The sequence below is a fragment of the Synchiropus splendidus genome, chromosome 16 (assembly GCF_027744825.2).
Source record: "Synchiropus splendidus isolate RoL2022-P1 chromosome 16, RoL_Sspl_1.0, whole genome shotgun sequence".
NCBI classification, from domain to species: Eukaryota; Metazoa; Chordata; class Actinopteri; order Syngnathiformes; family Callionymidae; genus Synchiropus; species Synchiropus splendidus.
In genome coordinates this window covers 7,652,668-7,668,794 of record NC_071349.1, presented here as the reverse complement: position 1 = coordinate 7,668,794, position 16,127 = coordinate 7,652,668, and the positions used below count along the sequence as shown (strand labels likewise).

The 16,127-nt window shown below is 48.3% G+C and overlaps 3 protein-coding genes across 6 annotated transcripts; all 3 read right to left on the bottom strand.

Moving 5' to 3' along the window:
- Nucleotides 1-6: 6 nt before the first annotated feature.
- sp3b (Sp3b transcription factor) lies at nucleotides 7-7,028 on the bottom strand. 3 transcript variants are annotated; one of them, XM_053845249.1, is made up of 9 exons: nucleotides 6,876-7,028; nucleotides 6,532-6,629; nucleotides 4,813-5,043; nucleotides 4,161-4,742; nucleotides 3,194-3,394; nucleotides 2,960-3,125; nucleotides 2,668-2,857; nucleotides 2,002-2,198; nucleotides 7-1,320 (listed from the first exon to the last, which is right to left on the bottom strand). In XM_053845249.1, the coding sequence occupies exons 2-9, from the start codon at nucleotides 6,601-6,603 to the stop codon at nucleotides 1,079-1,081; spliced, it is 1,881 nt and encodes a 626-aa protein (XP_053701224.1). In that variant the 5' UTR covers nucleotides 6,604-6,629; nucleotides 6,876-7,028; the 3' UTR covers nucleotides 7-1,078. The 3 variants fall into 3 exon arrangements, with proteins under 3 accessions (XP_053701224.1, XP_053701226.1, XP_053701225.1); XM_053845251.1 differs by having other exon boundaries at nucleotides 10-1,320; nucleotides 2,936-3,125; nucleotides 6,876-6,929; XM_053845250.1 differs by lacking the exon at nucleotides 6,532-6,629 and having other exon boundaries at nucleotides 11-1,320; nucleotides 2,936-3,125.
- A 998-nt stretch (nucleotides 7,029-8,026) lies between these two features.
- On the bottom strand, nucleotides 8,027-12,150 carry LOC128747756 (obg-like ATPase 1). The gene is made up of 12 exons (XM_053845886.1): nucleotides 12,078-12,150; nucleotides 11,452-11,573; nucleotides 11,132-11,229; nucleotides 10,910-11,053; nucleotides 10,700-10,827; nucleotides 9,914-10,089; nucleotides 9,754-9,834; nucleotides 9,573-9,670; nucleotides 9,245-9,385; nucleotides 9,075-9,171; nucleotides 8,869-8,991; nucleotides 8,027-8,797 (listed from the first exon to the last, which is right to left on the bottom strand). Exons 1-12 carry the CDS (start codon nucleotides 12,133-12,135, stop codon nucleotides 8,696-8,698), a joined length of 1,368 nt encoding a protein of 455 aa, XP_053701861.1. The 5' UTR covers nucleotides 12,136-12,150; the 3' UTR covers nucleotides 8,027-8,695.
- Nucleotides 12,151-12,299: 149 nt separating this feature from the next.
- Nucleotides 12,300-16,116, bottom strand: LOC128747757 (transformer-2 protein homolog beta-like). Of its 2 annotated transcripts, XM_053845889.1 has the most exons (8): nucleotides 16,018-16,116; nucleotides 14,507-14,676; nucleotides 14,314-14,437; nucleotides 14,000-14,188; nucleotides 13,760-13,875; nucleotides 13,585-13,692; nucleotides 13,439-13,506; nucleotides 12,300-13,287 (listed from the first exon to the last, which is right to left on the bottom strand). In XM_053845889.1, the coding sequence occupies exons 1-8, from the start codon at nucleotides 16,048-16,050 to the stop codon at nucleotides 13,277-13,279; spliced, it is 819 nt and encodes a 272-aa protein (XP_053701864.1). In that variant the 5' UTR covers nucleotides 16,051-16,116; the 3' UTR covers nucleotides 12,300-13,276. The 2 variants fall into 2 exon arrangements, with proteins under 2 accessions (XP_053701864.1, XP_053701863.1); XM_053845888.1 differs by having other exon boundaries at nucleotides 12,300-13,506.
- Between the last annotated feature and the right edge of the window lie 11 nt (nucleotides 16,117-16,127).

The window sequence follows — 16,127 nt, the reverse complement described above, 5'->3', positions numbered from 1 at the left end:
CCTTTCCTGGTGGTGTCACGTGACTGAGCGAGTGACCACACCCCCTGCACACGTTCACACTGAAGCTTTCAGACTTTATTGTGATCCATTTGAAAAAAGGTTTTACAAAAAGGTAACATTCGATTTTTACACCAATTCCTTAAAAAAAAAAATCATTTAAAATGTTTGATACATTGAAGCAAGTCGGGGTAACTAAGTGATGGCTTCTATAAACACGGTGAACACAGGAGAATATACAGGTAAATGATGAGGAGTACATCGTCGAAATCAAACACACAAACGTCCTTGATTGTTTTCAGGTCTGAAGTATTGCAGAAGCGAATTAGTCCGACTGGAATGTTCGTTGATTCACCGGACGCTTTGTCCGGACAGACGTGAGAACGAAAACAGACGAGGAACATTCAGCTCCGGCAGACGTCGGAAGAGATCGCGCACTTTTTCAAAGTGGCTTGCATCCGTTTTTAAACCACGATGTCGATCCATCAGTAAAATGAGTGGAGAATTTAAATAAACAAAAGAAACTCATGATGAAAGTCCATGACACCAACAGCGACCGACGATCACCAGCACGAACAAATAAAGTCCAGATTGAGTTTGCGTGGATTGGAAAGGAAAAAGGAAAAAGACACTCTGGATCCTTGTCACCAACGAAAACCTTCGAGTCTTGATTCTGAACATTCCGCTCCGTTCCTGGTGACACTTGTTAAAAAAAGTCCGTCATCACAAGTGTGTGTTCCACAAACACGTGTGTCGTTACAGTTACATCTTCAAAGCTTAAAAAAACACATGCACCTCCAGCAGTTTATACAAGAGTATGATACAAAATAAGGCATTTCATTGTGTCGAGTGTTTGTTTGTGTCTGTGTGTGTGCGTGTGTGTGTGTACATCGTGACCACGTATTAATGTTAGTATTTTTGCTGGCCTATAAAAAGACTGCAAAAAACAAAGTCATGACAACTCTTACTTAAAATATATATATTTGTCATATATATTTACGTATATATATTCATATGTAAAAAAAAAAAAACAGAAAAAGAAGCCGAGGAGTCTCTGACAGTTCCCGCCCCTCCCCCCCCATCACTCCATCACCTCACTGGGTGCCACGGTGACCAGCTGCAGCGGGATGTCCTGGTTGGCTACGAGGTCGTGGGTGGTGGTGGTCTGCAGGATCAGCGTGGTCCCGTCCGCTGTGATGAGCGTGTCAGTGGGCGTCTGCGCCGCCAGGACCTTTTTGTTCTGGTGAGTCTTTATGTGTTTGGCCAAGTGGTCGCTGCGCATGAACCTCTTGGAACATTCGTGACACACAAACTTCTTCTCCCCTGCAGGACGAGAGTCAAGAGTGAGGCGGCGCCACAGACACCCGAGCCAGAATTCTGGGAATAACTAGCCACTAGGTTTTCCATTTCAATTCTGGCACACAAACAGTATCTCAACTGCATCGGTCACACCACTAAATGGCGCAACTGGGCAACAATGCCCGCAGCAACACCACGGTTGGAACAGAGAGTTCGGCCTCACCACGAGTGATGAGTGTCCTCACTTTCAGAGGCCACTAGATGACGCACTGTGCTGCATGATATCTCAACTGTGAGGTCAACTGATATCAGTGAAGCCAGAAGTCAGCTCGCATGCAGTTACCTGTGTATGAGGGAAATAGCTGGAGGATAGCTATACTTGTGGGGACCAATTCTTGTAAATACACTACCAAAGTTAAGCCTCAATTTGAGGGTTAAAACCTCAAAATAACTGGGTCACTATGATCACGTTTCAGTTGGGTTCAGAGTCCCGGTTAAGGTGTGCCATGTGTTTTGGATGGTTAGGTTTAGGGTGAGAGGCAAAGCAGGTCCCCACAAGGACAGAGAATTTTTAGATCTGTGTGCTGGGTACCAGTGTTTACGTGCAGCTAGTTTTCAGGGAAACAGGACTAATAAAGTGGGACCTGTTTGGAGCGAACAGCAGTCCGACACTGTGCTGAAGAGAAGCCAGAAGCGGAGCCTCACCTGTGTGTGTCCTCCGGTGTCTCTGCAGCTCGTCGCTCCGGGTGAACTTCTTGCCGCAGTACATCCAGTTGCAGACGAAGGGCCTCTCGCCGCTGTGCCAGCGCAGGTGGGCTCGGAGGTGAGACGTCTTCCCGTAGACCTTCCCGCAGCCGGCGATGTGGCAGATGTGCTGCTTCTTCTTACCCATGCCGGAGCCCCTGTGAGAAGGACGAGACACGGGTGAGTCGGGGCGCCACCAGACTGGGTCTCCAGTGAGAGACGAGCGAGGCTTTCAGACAAGTAACTGAAGAAGTCTAGGTTTCTATTCTCCCCTCTTGAGCGCTCAGACGCGTTACTGAAGCAGCAGACAGGTGAAAGGCTGCAGGGGCTGCGACCTTGGTGACCAGCACTTCAAAAGGATGTGTTGGGTTCCAGGAAAACTTGAGCCGGTGTTTCCACCTGAAGGACTGCAGCAAAGTCACCAGGGTGGCCACAACCACAGAGTTTTGAAATGAAGAACCTTGTGTTCCAAAGCAAAAGCGGAGGAGAGTGGGATCTCTGAAGAACCAGGACTATCCCCACACCTGCTGCCTGCATCTGGACGTGTTTCAACTGGGCTCTTTCTTCCCGCAGCTTCACTTCATAAACGTGTGTGTGGACACAGCGACGGGCCACGGCTTCACTCACCGTCCCCCAGACTCCTTGCAGTTGGGGCAGGTGCAGGCCACCCTGCGCAGCCGCTTGCCCTCGCCACCCATGGCGTCCATGTCGTCGTCGGCCATCTGAGCGCGGAGGTTGTTCAGGTCGCTGGGGTTCAGCGTGGAGTCCGCAGTCAGCTGCCACTCCTCCGAGTCCGGCTCTTCCTTGATGTGGATGCCTGCGGGGGCGGGGACAAACAGTGAGAGGGGGCAGAGCAGCGGCGGGGTCTCGGGGTGACGGACGGCGAGGGCCGTACCTGCCGGGCTGCTCTCGTCCTCACCCTGCGTGAACTGGACCCCGCCTTGCGCCGCAGAGTTCACTGTTACGGTCTGGAGGTTGGGAAGACCCGCCTGGCCCAGAGGGAGGGTTTGGACGGGGGCCAAGGTCAGCTGCTGACCCTGACCCTGAGGCAGCTGAAGGCCCTGGAGTGACTGGACGCCCTGAACCTGGAGGAAGAGCAGGGACAGGTGAGGCCAGGCTCATAGAGGAGGACCTGGAGTGGCCCGGGACTGACCTGGAAGGTCTGCCACTGGATCTGCCCGGTGGCCGTCACCGTCTGGGCCTGGATGAGGAAGGTCCCGGGGTTGACCAGCTGGACACTCTGGAGCGCCTGACCCGCCGACGTCATGTCCTGGCCGGCCGCCACCTGCGCCTGGCCGTCCCCGGAGAGCTGCAGGATGGGCTGGGAGATGGTGGCCGAGTTGGAGGAGGAAACCTGACCAACCACAGAGATGCAGTTCAGGGATGATGAAGCAGCAGGGCAGAACATTCTGACCATCATGTTTTTAGAGCAACCATTTAAAACAGCACTACTGATGCTGATGTGAGCTGTCACCTCAGGATCACTTATTTACTTGAGGTTCAAAACTAGGATGAAACATTACTGAGAGCACCTCCATCAGTCTTCCTCCAGTGTTTCCAGTCACTGTCAGATCAATCAACAAACTAGCTAGCACCCCCACTGGTGTGGAGAGGTAACACAGGCTAGATAGAGCATGACATGTGAATCACAGTCACCTCACTCAGTGGAGAAAGGCCTGGATATTGACACTGACACCAGACGCATCCATGTGACACGAGGTCACGTCCTCACTTCCCTTCCATTTATCACCACTTCCGGTGATAAATGTTGAAATCCAACCAACCAAGCATGACAATACACACTCCCTGTGACAGTAAAGTCTGGGCTTCATGGTCCTGGAAATCAGGAGGGAAAGCGCACACCTGCATCAGGTCTCCACCATCCACGTTTTGTCGCCACAGTCACGCAAAGGTTGGTTTATTACAGTGATCCAATTATGTTTTATATCTGTTTTCTGCCTGGTAGTGCTGGTCATGTGACCAGAGGGAAACTATAGAGCCACACACTGTACACACTGAGTGGAGGAACCCACAGGTCCTCAGTGAGAAAGCTGCAGTGGGTCCCACCCTGGCAGCGGGACAGCCAGTGGATCGGGTCAGTTCCCGTCACCTGCACTCACCTGGATTTGCTGCAGATTGTGATGGGAGTTGAAGTTCTCGGAGGAGGGGTCAGAGACCCCTGCAGACACCGCAGTGGCCTGGGTCAGGACCCCCGTGCCGTCGATGGTCTCGGGCAGCTGGGGGGCGCTGGAGGAGGAGTTGGTGGTTGTTGGCACGTAGAGCTCCTGACTGGCGCCAGAGTCACTGACAGCTACTAGCGACTGTTTGGTGGCGCTGTCTTGACCCTGGTTCTCTAGAGTCTGCCCGCTCATGATCAGCTGGCCCTCCGGCGTCACCCCCGTCGCTATGGGAACCGTGTGGGCTCCCGTCAAGCCCAGCGACTCCAGGTCCACGCTGTTGATGGGCACGAAGGTGATGTTGCCGGGCAGGCCCACGGTGCTGGTGTAGGCCGAGCCGGCGGCCAGCGGGATGGACTGCACCTGACCCGCCTGAGAGAGAAGGTCTGTGGTGGCGGTGGTGGCGCAGCTGATGCCGATGCTGCCCTGGCTGCCGTCCTGGAGCAGCTGGATCTGCCCACTGCCATCGTCCAGGCCCTGCGCCGAGAACCCCGCCAGGGTTCCGTCCTGGATCTGTGGGATGACCTGCCATACAAACAAGGTTTCAGCGGCGCCGCAGCGACGATCCGCAGGAGGCCGGCCCGGCTGCTGGTACCTGGTACTGAATCCCCGACACGCCGTTGACAGTGGCCTGCTCCCCGGACGCGGTGACATATATGGGCTCGCTGGGAAGATTCCCGAGAGGAAGCACATACTGGCCGTTTGACGTGACGATCCCAGAGTTCGGAATGTGAACAACTCCCTGGTCTTCCTTACCAGCCGAGACAGGAGTTAACACCTCCCATCGATCTGAACCTGTCAGCTGGATGGAGGACATGTCTGTGGTCTGCAAGAAACATGGACAGCACATGTTACTGACGCTCGGCGGGAAACTAACTCTGAACAGCTTTGGATTCGTTGAGAACGAGACCACACATCGGCTGGGTCGTCCGAATGGTCAAGCGCAGAGCTGGCATCAATGGGAAGAAATCAGAGTGCCCTGAAGCCTGACAGACAGGCGTATCAAACAGAGAGGAGAAGAATCCACTGAAAAACGGGCTAAAGAAATCAGATCGCAGCGCTCCATTTCATTCCTGCGCCTCACTTAACGCTTCATAGTGCAACAACTCAACATGGATGGCCTCAGAAATGACGGGTCAAGTGTCCGAACTATACTATATGGATCACATGATATGATACTTGATCCAACATTACTAACATGGTGCGTCTGTGCTCGGGGGTTACTTTGTAGTCTGGGGCAGCTGTTTGTTCCTCTGCCGAACTGTGAAATTTATCAGAAGGACTGAGTTTGTTTCCACGCACATTAACATTCAGCTCTTAAAATAATGTACAATATACTGCAATACTGGCAGGGCTGCGATGTATTGCAATACATCATATCGCCTGAGGAACTCTTTTTTTTATCCTGCACTGAAACAGAGCAGAACTCATCCAGAGAAACAAGGAGCATTTGATTTGCACAAGGACGAAATGTACCAGTTGAAATATCATCTTGTAAATATCCAGGCTCTGGAAATGAATATCACTTTCTAATGTATTTGATATCAAAGAAAATAATCTGAATAACCTAACTACTATATAGAATTACTAGATCTGTGAACTAAACTACAGATGTGGGCTTGGTTTCTCTCCAGAAAACCGCGTACAGACGCTTCAATAAATCGTGTTTAAGTTCACCAACAGTTACAGGACGTGAACAAAAGGACTGGTCACGTGTCGAAGTGCAGGCCATTTAAGCAAGACGTGAAACTCTGGCGTTCCCAAGCCAACACCTACTTCCCCACTAGGAGACGAAGGCGTCAATAAAAGGGAGAAAACCACTCCACTTTCGATGTAATGCCACCAAGCATGTGGAATACTGGGGCAGTTGTGAACGTGAAATCCCGGTCAGAGGCGACAGAATGCAGTGCTTTCGCGGTCCCTGCTGCATCAGTAGCAGCTACATGCTAACAGCTACGGCGATAACAGTAATGGTGGAGAGCCGCTGTGGGGGAGGGGTGGCTTTCCTTCTACCGATCGCAACACTTTGAGCTGGTGGGCGACTTGTGGTCGACTTTTCCACCTTCCCTGGCACCAGTTCGGGACCAGGTGTACCGGCGATCCTCCAGCCTTCGACCCGAGTGACTGGCTCCAGCGTCCTCCCCACTATGGGCGGGTTTTACAGGGGTAGAAGTGGGTGGCCGTTATTGAGGGGAACACAGGAAGTGTACGGCTTCACCCCATGCCATCAAATTTTTAAAACGTGTGAACTCTGTGCTCTGAAAAAAAGACACAACCCGCATGCGACAGAGACGAGCGCGAGTCCCGGGATTACCTGCGTGTCCGCCGAGCCGCCGCCGGCTTGCAGGAACTCGCTCTGACTGCTGTCCACGTCCGCGGACGCCATTTCTCCTTGTTTCCGAGGCTCTGGCGCTAGCAGGGAGAGACGCGGGGGAGATTCAGCAAAACTCTGTGTTCTTCGACTCCAATGTGCCAGAAAACCCCGCAAAGCATCCCCTCTCGTCAGTGCGAAGGCAGACGGCTGCGATTCTAAACTTTGCGGCGGAGGCTCCGCGGCGGTTCGGGCCCAGTTCGACTGTTTACTTTGTCAACTCCGTTAGCTCCCCACATCTAGCTGGTTAGCCGAAGAGAATAAAAGACGCAGTAGCGCAAACTCACCGCGTCGATGCGCTAAATGTTCACGTCCATAGCGCTGGTGTTTGCATCCGAGGGCAGATCCGGCTCCACTAAACTCCCAACTTGATTATTTAATCAAAGGCGGCCAGTGTTGATCGGAGAATTCGGGTCGATTTTTTTTCTATTTTGATTGACGGTGCGGGAAACACAAAAAGGCGGGACTTAGCAATTTGCATCACATTACAGGACGTCCCGCCTTTCTTCTCTAAGACGATTGGCTGCCGTGGAAATGGAGTAGCACGCGAGTGGCTGGAATGTAGGCCTGGTGATGTGTGATTGGTCTAGCGAGGTGCCATTCATTTTCATATGACCTACGTCCTGTTTGTTGACGAAATGGCCCGGGGAAGGAATGCAGACGTTTAATTCTCTGCGGAGAAACTCGGTTTTGTCGGTAGAACCAGCGTAATCTCAACCGTACGGGTGTCGAACTCTACAACCGAAGCACATTCAATACACCTACGCGAGTGTCCTGTCCTCGCGTTAACACCAAGTCAAACAAAAGTCGCTGGAAACGGTGCAGCTGGTCTCCATTAGAACAAGCGAGCGTCTTTTGTTACTCACCAAACAGTTTAAAAGTTTTGAACGACTGAAAAAATGTTCAATTCCACATGATCGAACGATAAGTGCAGGTTAAAAATGGAATCCAATTTGGGGCTGCACTTTGTGTTCTATTAAAGTACTGAAACTGGTCATTCAAAACCTTTTTCTTCATGCAATAAAACATTTCCCCATGTCTCACTCCCCCTGACTTTCTCTGAACCCCCCACGTGTGGTACAGTTTTAACCTGAGGAAACTCACAGTATATGCAAAACACTCATCCATTTGGATATTAACAGTTACATCTGTTTCACTTCATTGATATGTTGCATTTCTTTGTTAAATAAGTACATGCACTGTCAAGGTAAATTAAAACACACTAGTCTCGCCTCATACTTGATCAGTAGAATAAGTAATTGAAAGTTTTTAACCCAAAAACAGTGGTGGAAAACACCTTTCTCCTGTTTGTGTCTCATATTGTAGCATAATACTGGACTACATAAACTCCAGCATGACACCTTCACAACATCAGTTCATGGATTTCCAAGTTCTATTACTAGGACCAGTCAACACCAAGTCATGACACGAGCTTTTCTTCGTCTTTTAATTGTTGTATGTTTATCATCCTTTATTTGTTGCATCTCTGACAGAAAGCTGGACATGCCCCGGGAGAGGCTTGTGTCCCACAGTATGGCAAAATGTTTGGTGCATGAATGTGAAGAGGACCAGAGGCGGTGAGGACAGGCGAGGGGAACGTGTGGTGAACACATGGCCCCGGCGGCTCATTACTTTAAGGAAGTTCACGAAGAAAGCGGAGTTGATGAAGCAAAACTGGCATCGGCATTGTAAGAATGGTCCCACGGGTCAACAATCTGATGGACGTGTGTCAGACGTCACTGCGCAGGAAGAACCATAAATGATCAGTGACTAACTAAAGTACTGGGATACAGGAGCCTCAGTAGTGGAGAACAGGATTCCAGGTGTCTGTATGAAGCAAGTTGTTTTGTGGAGTTTCAGGCAGGTTAACATTCAAGCCTGAAAGGTGTTTGGCTAACCAGCCTGACCACTCTCCGAAACACCTTTGGGGTATCTTCATTATGCATGAGTGGACACATATTTACGCTCAGGTTTGTTTTGTTTCATCAACAATGTGTGAACGGTGGCACTGATTATGGAGTGGACAAGCATTTTGTCTCTTTAAACATAGAATCCAGCAGTCTCTGTTGATCAGACCCCACTTTAGCTTATAGTTCTTGAAAAGCTTCTACTTCTTCTTGGGTGCGTTGGGCGTGTTGAACTTGAAAAAGATAATGTCTCCATCCTCCACAACGTAGTTCCTGCCCTGTTGCCTGTATTTGCCAGCCGCCTGGAAAGAAGAAGTGTGTTCATTTCCTTTGTGAAGACGTGTTTTGACAAGAGATCTAAGCGTGGAGGAACCTTGACTGCGTTCTCAGTGCCCTCCTCTTTGAAGTCGTTGAACTTCATGACTTCTGCCATGATGAAGCCCTTCTCGAAGTCAGTGTGGATCTTCCCTGCAGCCTGTGGAGCCCGAGTGCCCTTCTGTTGGGTGAGAGAAGACAGAAGGCACTTGCTGATGATGATCTGGCAGCAAAGTCAAATACACTTGGACTAAAGCCACTCACCCTCACAGTCCAAGCTCGCACTTCATCTGGTCCGGCTGTGAAGAAGTATTCCAGCTGGAGCGCAGCGTAGCCCGTCTTGATTATTTTGGTCAGGACACTGAGAAGAAAATAAAGAGTGAAACACCATCGGAAGCCAGAACATCCAGAGGAAGTCGAGAGCTGTGCCTCACCTCTGTGTCTTCTGCTCTTCACAATACTTCTTCCCCTCCTCCTCACTCATGTCCAGCAGTTTGGACTCCAACGCTCCACTCAAGGGAATGACAACCGCGCCAGGGTCGTGAGCATCTATCCACTCCTTAATTTTCGCCAACCTCAAAAGGAAGTCAGACGTATCTTTCAGGAGGGAAAGGAGGCTTCACACCACTCTGTTTCTTCACAGACACACTCAATGTTGCATTCACATTCAGAAAGGACACACGAGCGGAGGCTGTAAAAAGAAGAGTCTGGCCTGATGGTCAGCGTGTGGACGAACCTGGAGACATGAGGGTCAGCACTTACCACCTGTTCTTCTTCCTGATGTAGTCCTTCTCTGACAGATTGACCAGGTAGATCATGGGCTTCGATGTGAGGAAGAGATACTTGTTCAACACCTCAATCTGTTCAAGCAAGCAGCATGAAGTGTCAGACTATACGACTTGACCAGAAACACCAAACTAGAACAGATGATTTGGTGACTCGCCTCTTTGTCGTTCCAGTCTGGGTAAAACCTGACGGGTTTCTTCTCTTCTACAACCCAGTTCTTCACTTTCATCATGATGTCCTGGAGCAAAGGACGGGGTGTCACATTGTCAACAGCTGTGTCTAAAAATGGCTGGTTTGTTGTTGGAAGCACAACTTACATATTCAGGCCGGAGCTTCTTGTCGTTTCCTCTGACTGCGGTTTTCTCCAGTTTGTCAACAATAGGAGCGATCATCTCCTCGTCTTTCAGCCGCAGCTCTTCGTGGATGATCTCCATGTCCCTCACAGGATCGACACATCCCTCCACATGGATGATGTCTTCATCATCAAATGCACCTGCAGACAGACAAAGTTAGAGGTGCAGAGTGACCAAGACACCACACAACTGACATGAAGAGGATCCTGGAAGGAAGGAAGTTTCTGTGGCAGAGCAAAAACAATTCTAAAAAGTTACTATCATCTACAGCACAAATGCGTCACACAAAATAAGTCAAAGGTGCTATTGACCCCTTCAACTCGACACAACCAAAGGTGCAGGAGATCAATAAAAGTACACCATCTTAGTCCACAAGATGGCGCCAAACACCTAAGTGAATACTATTAAAGTGTAATGAATGACAGTGACCTGAACATTTTTACGTTAACAGCCTGGGAATAATGTCGACGTGCGGGATACTGCATGTTCCAGTGAGCACTGCCAGGGCCGTTTCACTTGGACTCAAGTTAATATTGTTTCACAGAAAATTAGTTATCATAAGACACAAACCTCTCTAGGCCAAATAAACACTGCAATACAAACAGAGTGGGACATGTAAGACATGCAAATGTTGAGGAGAAAACAACAGAACCACTGAATAAATCACACAGTCACGGGTGTCTGGAGCTCTGCAGGCACCTGGTCGGTCCTCAGCTGTACTTCCCAACAGCTGCAGGGGTGTCAACTTACGTGTCATGTGGAAGATGGCATCACACGCGCTGATGTGGGACAGGAAAGCATTTCCAAGTCCTTGTCCTGAGTGTGCTCCCTTCACCAGACCAGCAATGTCCACTACATTTAGAAAGGCAGGGACCTTACTGCAAGGCAACACAAACAAACATAGGCCAGTGAGTCGGTGGGATGGAAGCTCCGCGGGTGAGGTTTGAGTCACTCCAATACCTGGCTGGTTTGTGGTACTTGCAGAGGAAATCAAAGCGCTCATCAGGAACAGGAACTCGGCTCTCATTTGGATCAATGGTGCAAAACGGAAAGTTCTCGGCAGCAGCTTGACTTTTGGTCAATACATTGAAAAATGTTGACTTTCTACAAGGAAGCATCAGAGGACAGTCAGCAGCTACCTCGGCTTTGTTGACATCTTAGATACCGTGCAACTATACACACCCAACATTAGGCAATCCCACGATTCCGATTTTTAAAGAGGTGCCAAAACGGCCTATTAATGTCGGCTGTTTGGGGGCTTCTGCCTTCTTCGGAGCCATCTGTGCAGAGACAACACATTAGTGGCTAAACAGAGACAGGAGAGTTCAACTGCAGCCACACGGAGGCAGCTTTAGCTCAAATGACACCATGCGAAAGTTAGCTGGAGGCTAGCTGCAGCCACTCCACGTTACTAGCGAGCTGAAACACGTGTCTTGGCCACTGAAGCTGTTTTCGCTGCTTCGTGGACACATCTTGAAAGTACAAAAGGCCTGAAGATGTACCTGTTTTTGTCTGTGGACCTTGGCTATGCGCTGTATAGACGGACGATGCGGGAGCACACCGGCCGTTCCCCCGGAAAGGCAAGCGGGTAGGAAAAACGGAAGTGTTTTGACTTCGGCGGCACCTGATTGGTCAGAAGGAAACCTAAAAGCTGACGTCACTGATATGGTTCACCCATGAGCGTCAGCTGTAAATTCAACAACATTTAACGTTAATTTTAGGGTCTATAAAAGTCACATCACACAACCAACAACTAAACGTAACTAAATCACACACTCTGACCGGTACTAGATTATTATCGTTCAAGCATACAACAACTCATCTCAACTTGATCTGAGAGGTCGTAAAATAGCAGAGAGAAGCACAGTTCTCATCATTTCTGTCCCTTTTTTTAACGTTATATCTTTTCACGCAGAATCAGAATAGAATTTATTGCTATGGTCAGTGGGGGTTCCACCAACTAGGCAAGGGCCTCGAAATAAAGTGCTGTTAATAAATAAAACAAATAATAATAATAATAATATAAAACAAAATAAAACAACTCACAAACAACAAAGGCGGCACGTGGCTTGAACACCAACTCAACATCTGCACTTGGGCGTGTCAAGATGGCAGAATGAAAACTTACATCTTTTAGCGGGCTCTGCCTTTTCACTGAAAAAAAAAAGAGATTTAAATCTTACCATCAGCGATGGACGCCAATGCGATCGACCAATATCGTACTAGGACGAATGGACCCGAATGGGTCATGACCGTTGTTACTTGTGACTTGAAAGGCAGTCAAGTTGTCAAAGCTCCAGCATATGCCTTTTTAAAAGGCAGAGTCAGAGGGAAATTACACCTGAAGAAGAGGTTTCCAACAGCCAACTGCCATTTTCTTTGGTCATCAGAAACCTAACTGGTAAGTTTGACTGACAAGGTGATGATATTAGAGCAGTTCAATGGCAGCTATACAAACCCACTGGTGCCCTGAAGGGAATAGTAGTAGATGTTGATAACAACTTAAAGATGAACATGGGGTTTGTCCAGGAAGAAAACGCTGTGTGAAACATGCGAAACAGAGTTGGAAATGTGGGGAGACGTCATTGATATTTTGTTAGAGGTTGTTCTGCACAATGCATAGAGGAGACTCTTGTAAAGAGGAGGTGGAAGCATGCGCACACTTCTGGCGAAACGTATCTGAGGGGTGCGTTGACTGCAGGCCTCCATGTGTCTGGATTGTCGGATTGGATGTGTTTCAAGTGTCAGGTATTTTTTCCAATTTGAATATTGACATAATAATACAGCAACCATTAGATGCAGTTTTAACATTGAATTTGACAATTTCTGGGACATATAAAGTGAAATACTGAATATAAGACGGAAGACCAGCCTACAAAAATTTCAATGCCTTGTATGATGAAGCAAATATTTCATGGTCAAAGTCATCAGTCTTTTCAGTATAAATATATAATATATAAATATATATAAAATATATATTTGTGATATAAATATAAATAATAGTATAAATAAATTACACACACTCAGACTACAGCATCATATGCAGATTTGCATTCTCACAAGTTTACAATGTGTTATATGTTGAGATGACTACAACGATCACGTGCACAAATGAAAATATGGGTCGTTGAATTGTAGTTTTCTAGTTCTAATAGTAAAGTGATAGTGACAAATTAGGAATAGACAGAAAAATTCAATGTCAAAAGCAAATCAAATGTCACGCAAAATTGATTTCATTTAATGGCAGTTGCAAAACACTTTCAGTCTAATAAAGGTGTGGTAGAAGAACAAGGCAATGAAATGCTGGGTTCAGACTCTCCTCTGAGGCTAGTAGTGACCTGTGGAAAAAGCAAATGAGAATTATGTTGTGCTCAAATGTATCTGTCCGGACTGAGTGAGTTCAGTCGTGAAACAAAATGATTTAGTATCTGAAGTACTGCGACAAGGTTTTTATCTTCAAACTGTTTTTCTCATTTGGAGTCGACGTACGTGGCGACTGAGATCGCGATCGAGAGCGGTAGCTTCTGCTGTAGTACAGAGGAGACTGACATCTGCGCCTGCGCAGGAACCAAACACCACAGGTGAAGAAGAGTCAGTAGATTTTTAAAGTCTTCTCTTCGACGTGGAAGACCCACCGGTACGATCTGTACTCCCTGTCATCGTAGCGGCTGTAACCTCTGTCGTAACTGCTGTCATAGCCTCTGTCATAATCCCACGAGCCCCGCCGCGAAGAGCTGCCGCTGCTGAAGACAGGACATGTTTCACTGCATCTCAGCCAGATCAAGCGTCCCACCGCTCCTGAGCTCGTACTAGGTGAGGCGGCCCATATAGATCCCAGGAGTGGGCGTGTGTGCTCGCTTGGTGATGGAGAAGTCCACGCGAATCCTGCGGCCATCCAGCTCCATACCATTGGCACGATCTTTGGCCTGAAGGACACACAGAAGCAACTTGCTGCTCAGAAGAAACCATTGTCCATTCATCCCCAACAATCCAACAAAAGGATGTCAGAGGTTTTTACATCTGCTTGGTGAAGAGCTCAGCTCCACTCACCTCTCTGGAGTCCTCCGAGTTCTGGAAGTAGACGAAGCCAAAGCCCCTTGAGCGGCGTGACTGCTGGTCGTACACGATGATGACGTTGTTCAGGGGGCCATATTTGGAGAACACTTCTCGAAGATCCCTTTCAGTGGTGTACAGACTCAGACCGAACACGCCCAGGCAGGTGTTGGGTTCTGGGTTGGCCTTGGAGACGGAAGAACACGAGTGAATGGCTTGGACGGGAGGGAGTTCGATGGTTGGCAGTTGGAGGTAGGGGAAGCCGACCTGGTCTTGCAGCCCCTGATGCGAAAAGTGAAGAGTGTAGTTACCCTGTTACCAACATGTCTACGGCGACCCGACATGGGCGAGTGGCTGTGAGAGCGGCTTCGGGAGCGGTGGTGGTACGGGCGAGAGCGGGAGCGGTATCTGCGTGAGCCTCGTAGAGAACGAGTCCTGGAATCAAAGAACACCATTGAGTGGTGGCCATCAAATCCCTCCGTCTTGAAACAGACTGGGACCAACCTTGACTTGGACTTAGATCTGGACCTAGATTTGGACTTGGATTTGGACCTAGATTGCGAGCGACTTCCCGACCTCGACTGGAGGGAACCGTCTTTTGAATGTGAGGGTGAAGGGCTGGCTGACTTCTCTGATCCATTACTGGGGACACTTTTAAGATCAAGCTCTCCATCCTGGACAGACAAGGATATCAGCTTGATGCACAACAACTTAAAAGGAAAACTCTAATTTCTTCCTGACTGACTACATTCCTTCTTTTACCCAATGTACCATGTCCAATCTCAACACTCCAACCAGGCTCTACTGATACGGTACCAATCTGATACCAATTCTAGTTAAAACAATCGCCCGTAAATACATATGCAAAACGCTAAATAAAGTCCAGATTCTGAAGAAAGCAGTGCTCACAGGTGAACTCAAGAATGAGGGTACAAGTTGGGCTTAGTCACGGAAATTCCTGCACTTGTTCTGTTGTTTTGACACTGTCATACCGTCAGTAGGCAGCGTCTGTCATCTGCGCCCAGGAGCCGACAAAGTTACCCGCTTCGGTTGGTCAGCTTTTGTTTATTCTTAAGGTGCTTCAGGGTTTCCTGCAGTGCTACACTGTTTACGCGGCCGCCTTGCCAAAAACTGCTCCCCACCTTGACTTCGTTCGCCTGAAAAAAATGGTACCTTCACCACAACTGTAACAAATGCAGCTCTTATTGGAGCTATGAAGACGAAGCGTCAGACACCTCGGCGCTCAGGCTCGCTCCCTCCTACTTGCTCGCGTGTCATGCAGCCACAATAAAACTAACCGAACACGAGGTTGTACATCGTGCACCCTGCCCTCCCACCATTCAGCTATTTCTGCCTGACCCAATGAGAACACTGCTGTGGGCATGTAGTCTCACAGGTGTGAAGTTCATGGCATCCAGTTGTTTTCACCGACGTGGTTGCATGTAAATGTGGCCTTCATTCGTCGTGTCCACACCCTCTCCAAACATGTCGCCAATGTTGTCAGTGTGATGAATGGAATGCCTCCACTTTGCAGAGCCGCCGGTTTTTGCTGCTGCCCTGTAGTCGCAGAGCTTGACCCACATGTTGTCAACAAGAGTGCCACCAGTCTCCAGCTCTGAGGGGCTAGATCGGGTGGATACCTGATACCAGAATCAGTGCGTACCTAAGATTTTCTTTGGAATCATTTTAAGTCTCAGAGTATAGATATTTGTATATATATATATATATATATATATATATATATATATATATATATATATATATATATATATATATATATATATATATATATATATATATATATATATATATATATATTTCTTCTGGCTTTATTGCAGATTGGTCAGAAGACTTTTTCAATAGGCTCTAACTTGACATCAACTCACCTCAGGCAGCGTTTTAATAGAAACCATAGTAACAGATTGAATACATGTAACGTGAAGCTAGCTTCATCCCCAAGGCTTGTTTTGTCATGGTTTGTGTCGTCTTCTAAATAGGCTGAATAGGATAGTCACCTGTTCCTCGATCTCCTTTCCGTCGTCACTCATTGTGCTATAACTGCAGAAGACTTTCAGGAGACTCTGTTTATGCACTCAATTTACCTTTCATTTGTGCCAGTGTCACT

Excerpts from the sequence above, each read along its gene's own strand:
- sp3b (XM_053845251.1), bottom strand. The coding sequence starts at position 6,603 with ATGGCGTCCGCGGACGTGGACAGCAGTCAGAGCGAGTTCCTGCAAGCC. Across the intron at positions 3,395-4,160 it reads ACAATCTGCAGCAAATCCAG|GTTTCCTCCTCCAACTCGGC; the intron begins GTGAGTGCAGGT and ends GTGGTTGGTCAG. Across the intron at positions 2,858-2,935 it reads GGACGAGAGCAGCCCGGCAG|GCATCCACATCAAGGAAGAG; the intron begins GTACGGCCCTCG and ends CCGCCCCCGCAG.
- LOC128747756 (XM_053845886.1), bottom strand. The coding sequence starts at position 12,135 with ATGGTAAGATTTAAATCTCTTTTTTTTTTCAGTGAAAAGGCAGAGCCC. Across the intron at positions 10,828-10,909 it reads AAGTACCACAAACCAGCCAG|TAAGGTCCCTGCCTTTCTAA; the intron begins GTATTGGAGTGA and ends GTTGCCTTGCAG. Across the intron at positions 9,172-9,244 it reads GAAGAGCAGAAGACACAGAG|TGTCCTGACCAAAATAATCA; the intron begins GTGAGGCACAGC and ends TTTTCTTCTCAG.
- LOC128747757 (XM_053845888.1), bottom strand. The coding sequence starts at position 16,050 with ATGAGTGACGACGGAAAGGAGATCGAGGAACAG. Across the intron at positions 14,438-14,506 it reads AGATCTAAGTCCAAGTCAAG|GACTCGTTCTCTACGAGGCT; the intron begins GTTGGTCCCAGT and ends CTTTGATTCCAG. Across the intron at positions 13,693-13,759 it reads TATATGGGCCGCCTCACCTA|CAGCGGCAGCTCTTCGCGGC; the intron begins GTACGAGCTCAG and ends TCCTGTCTTCAG.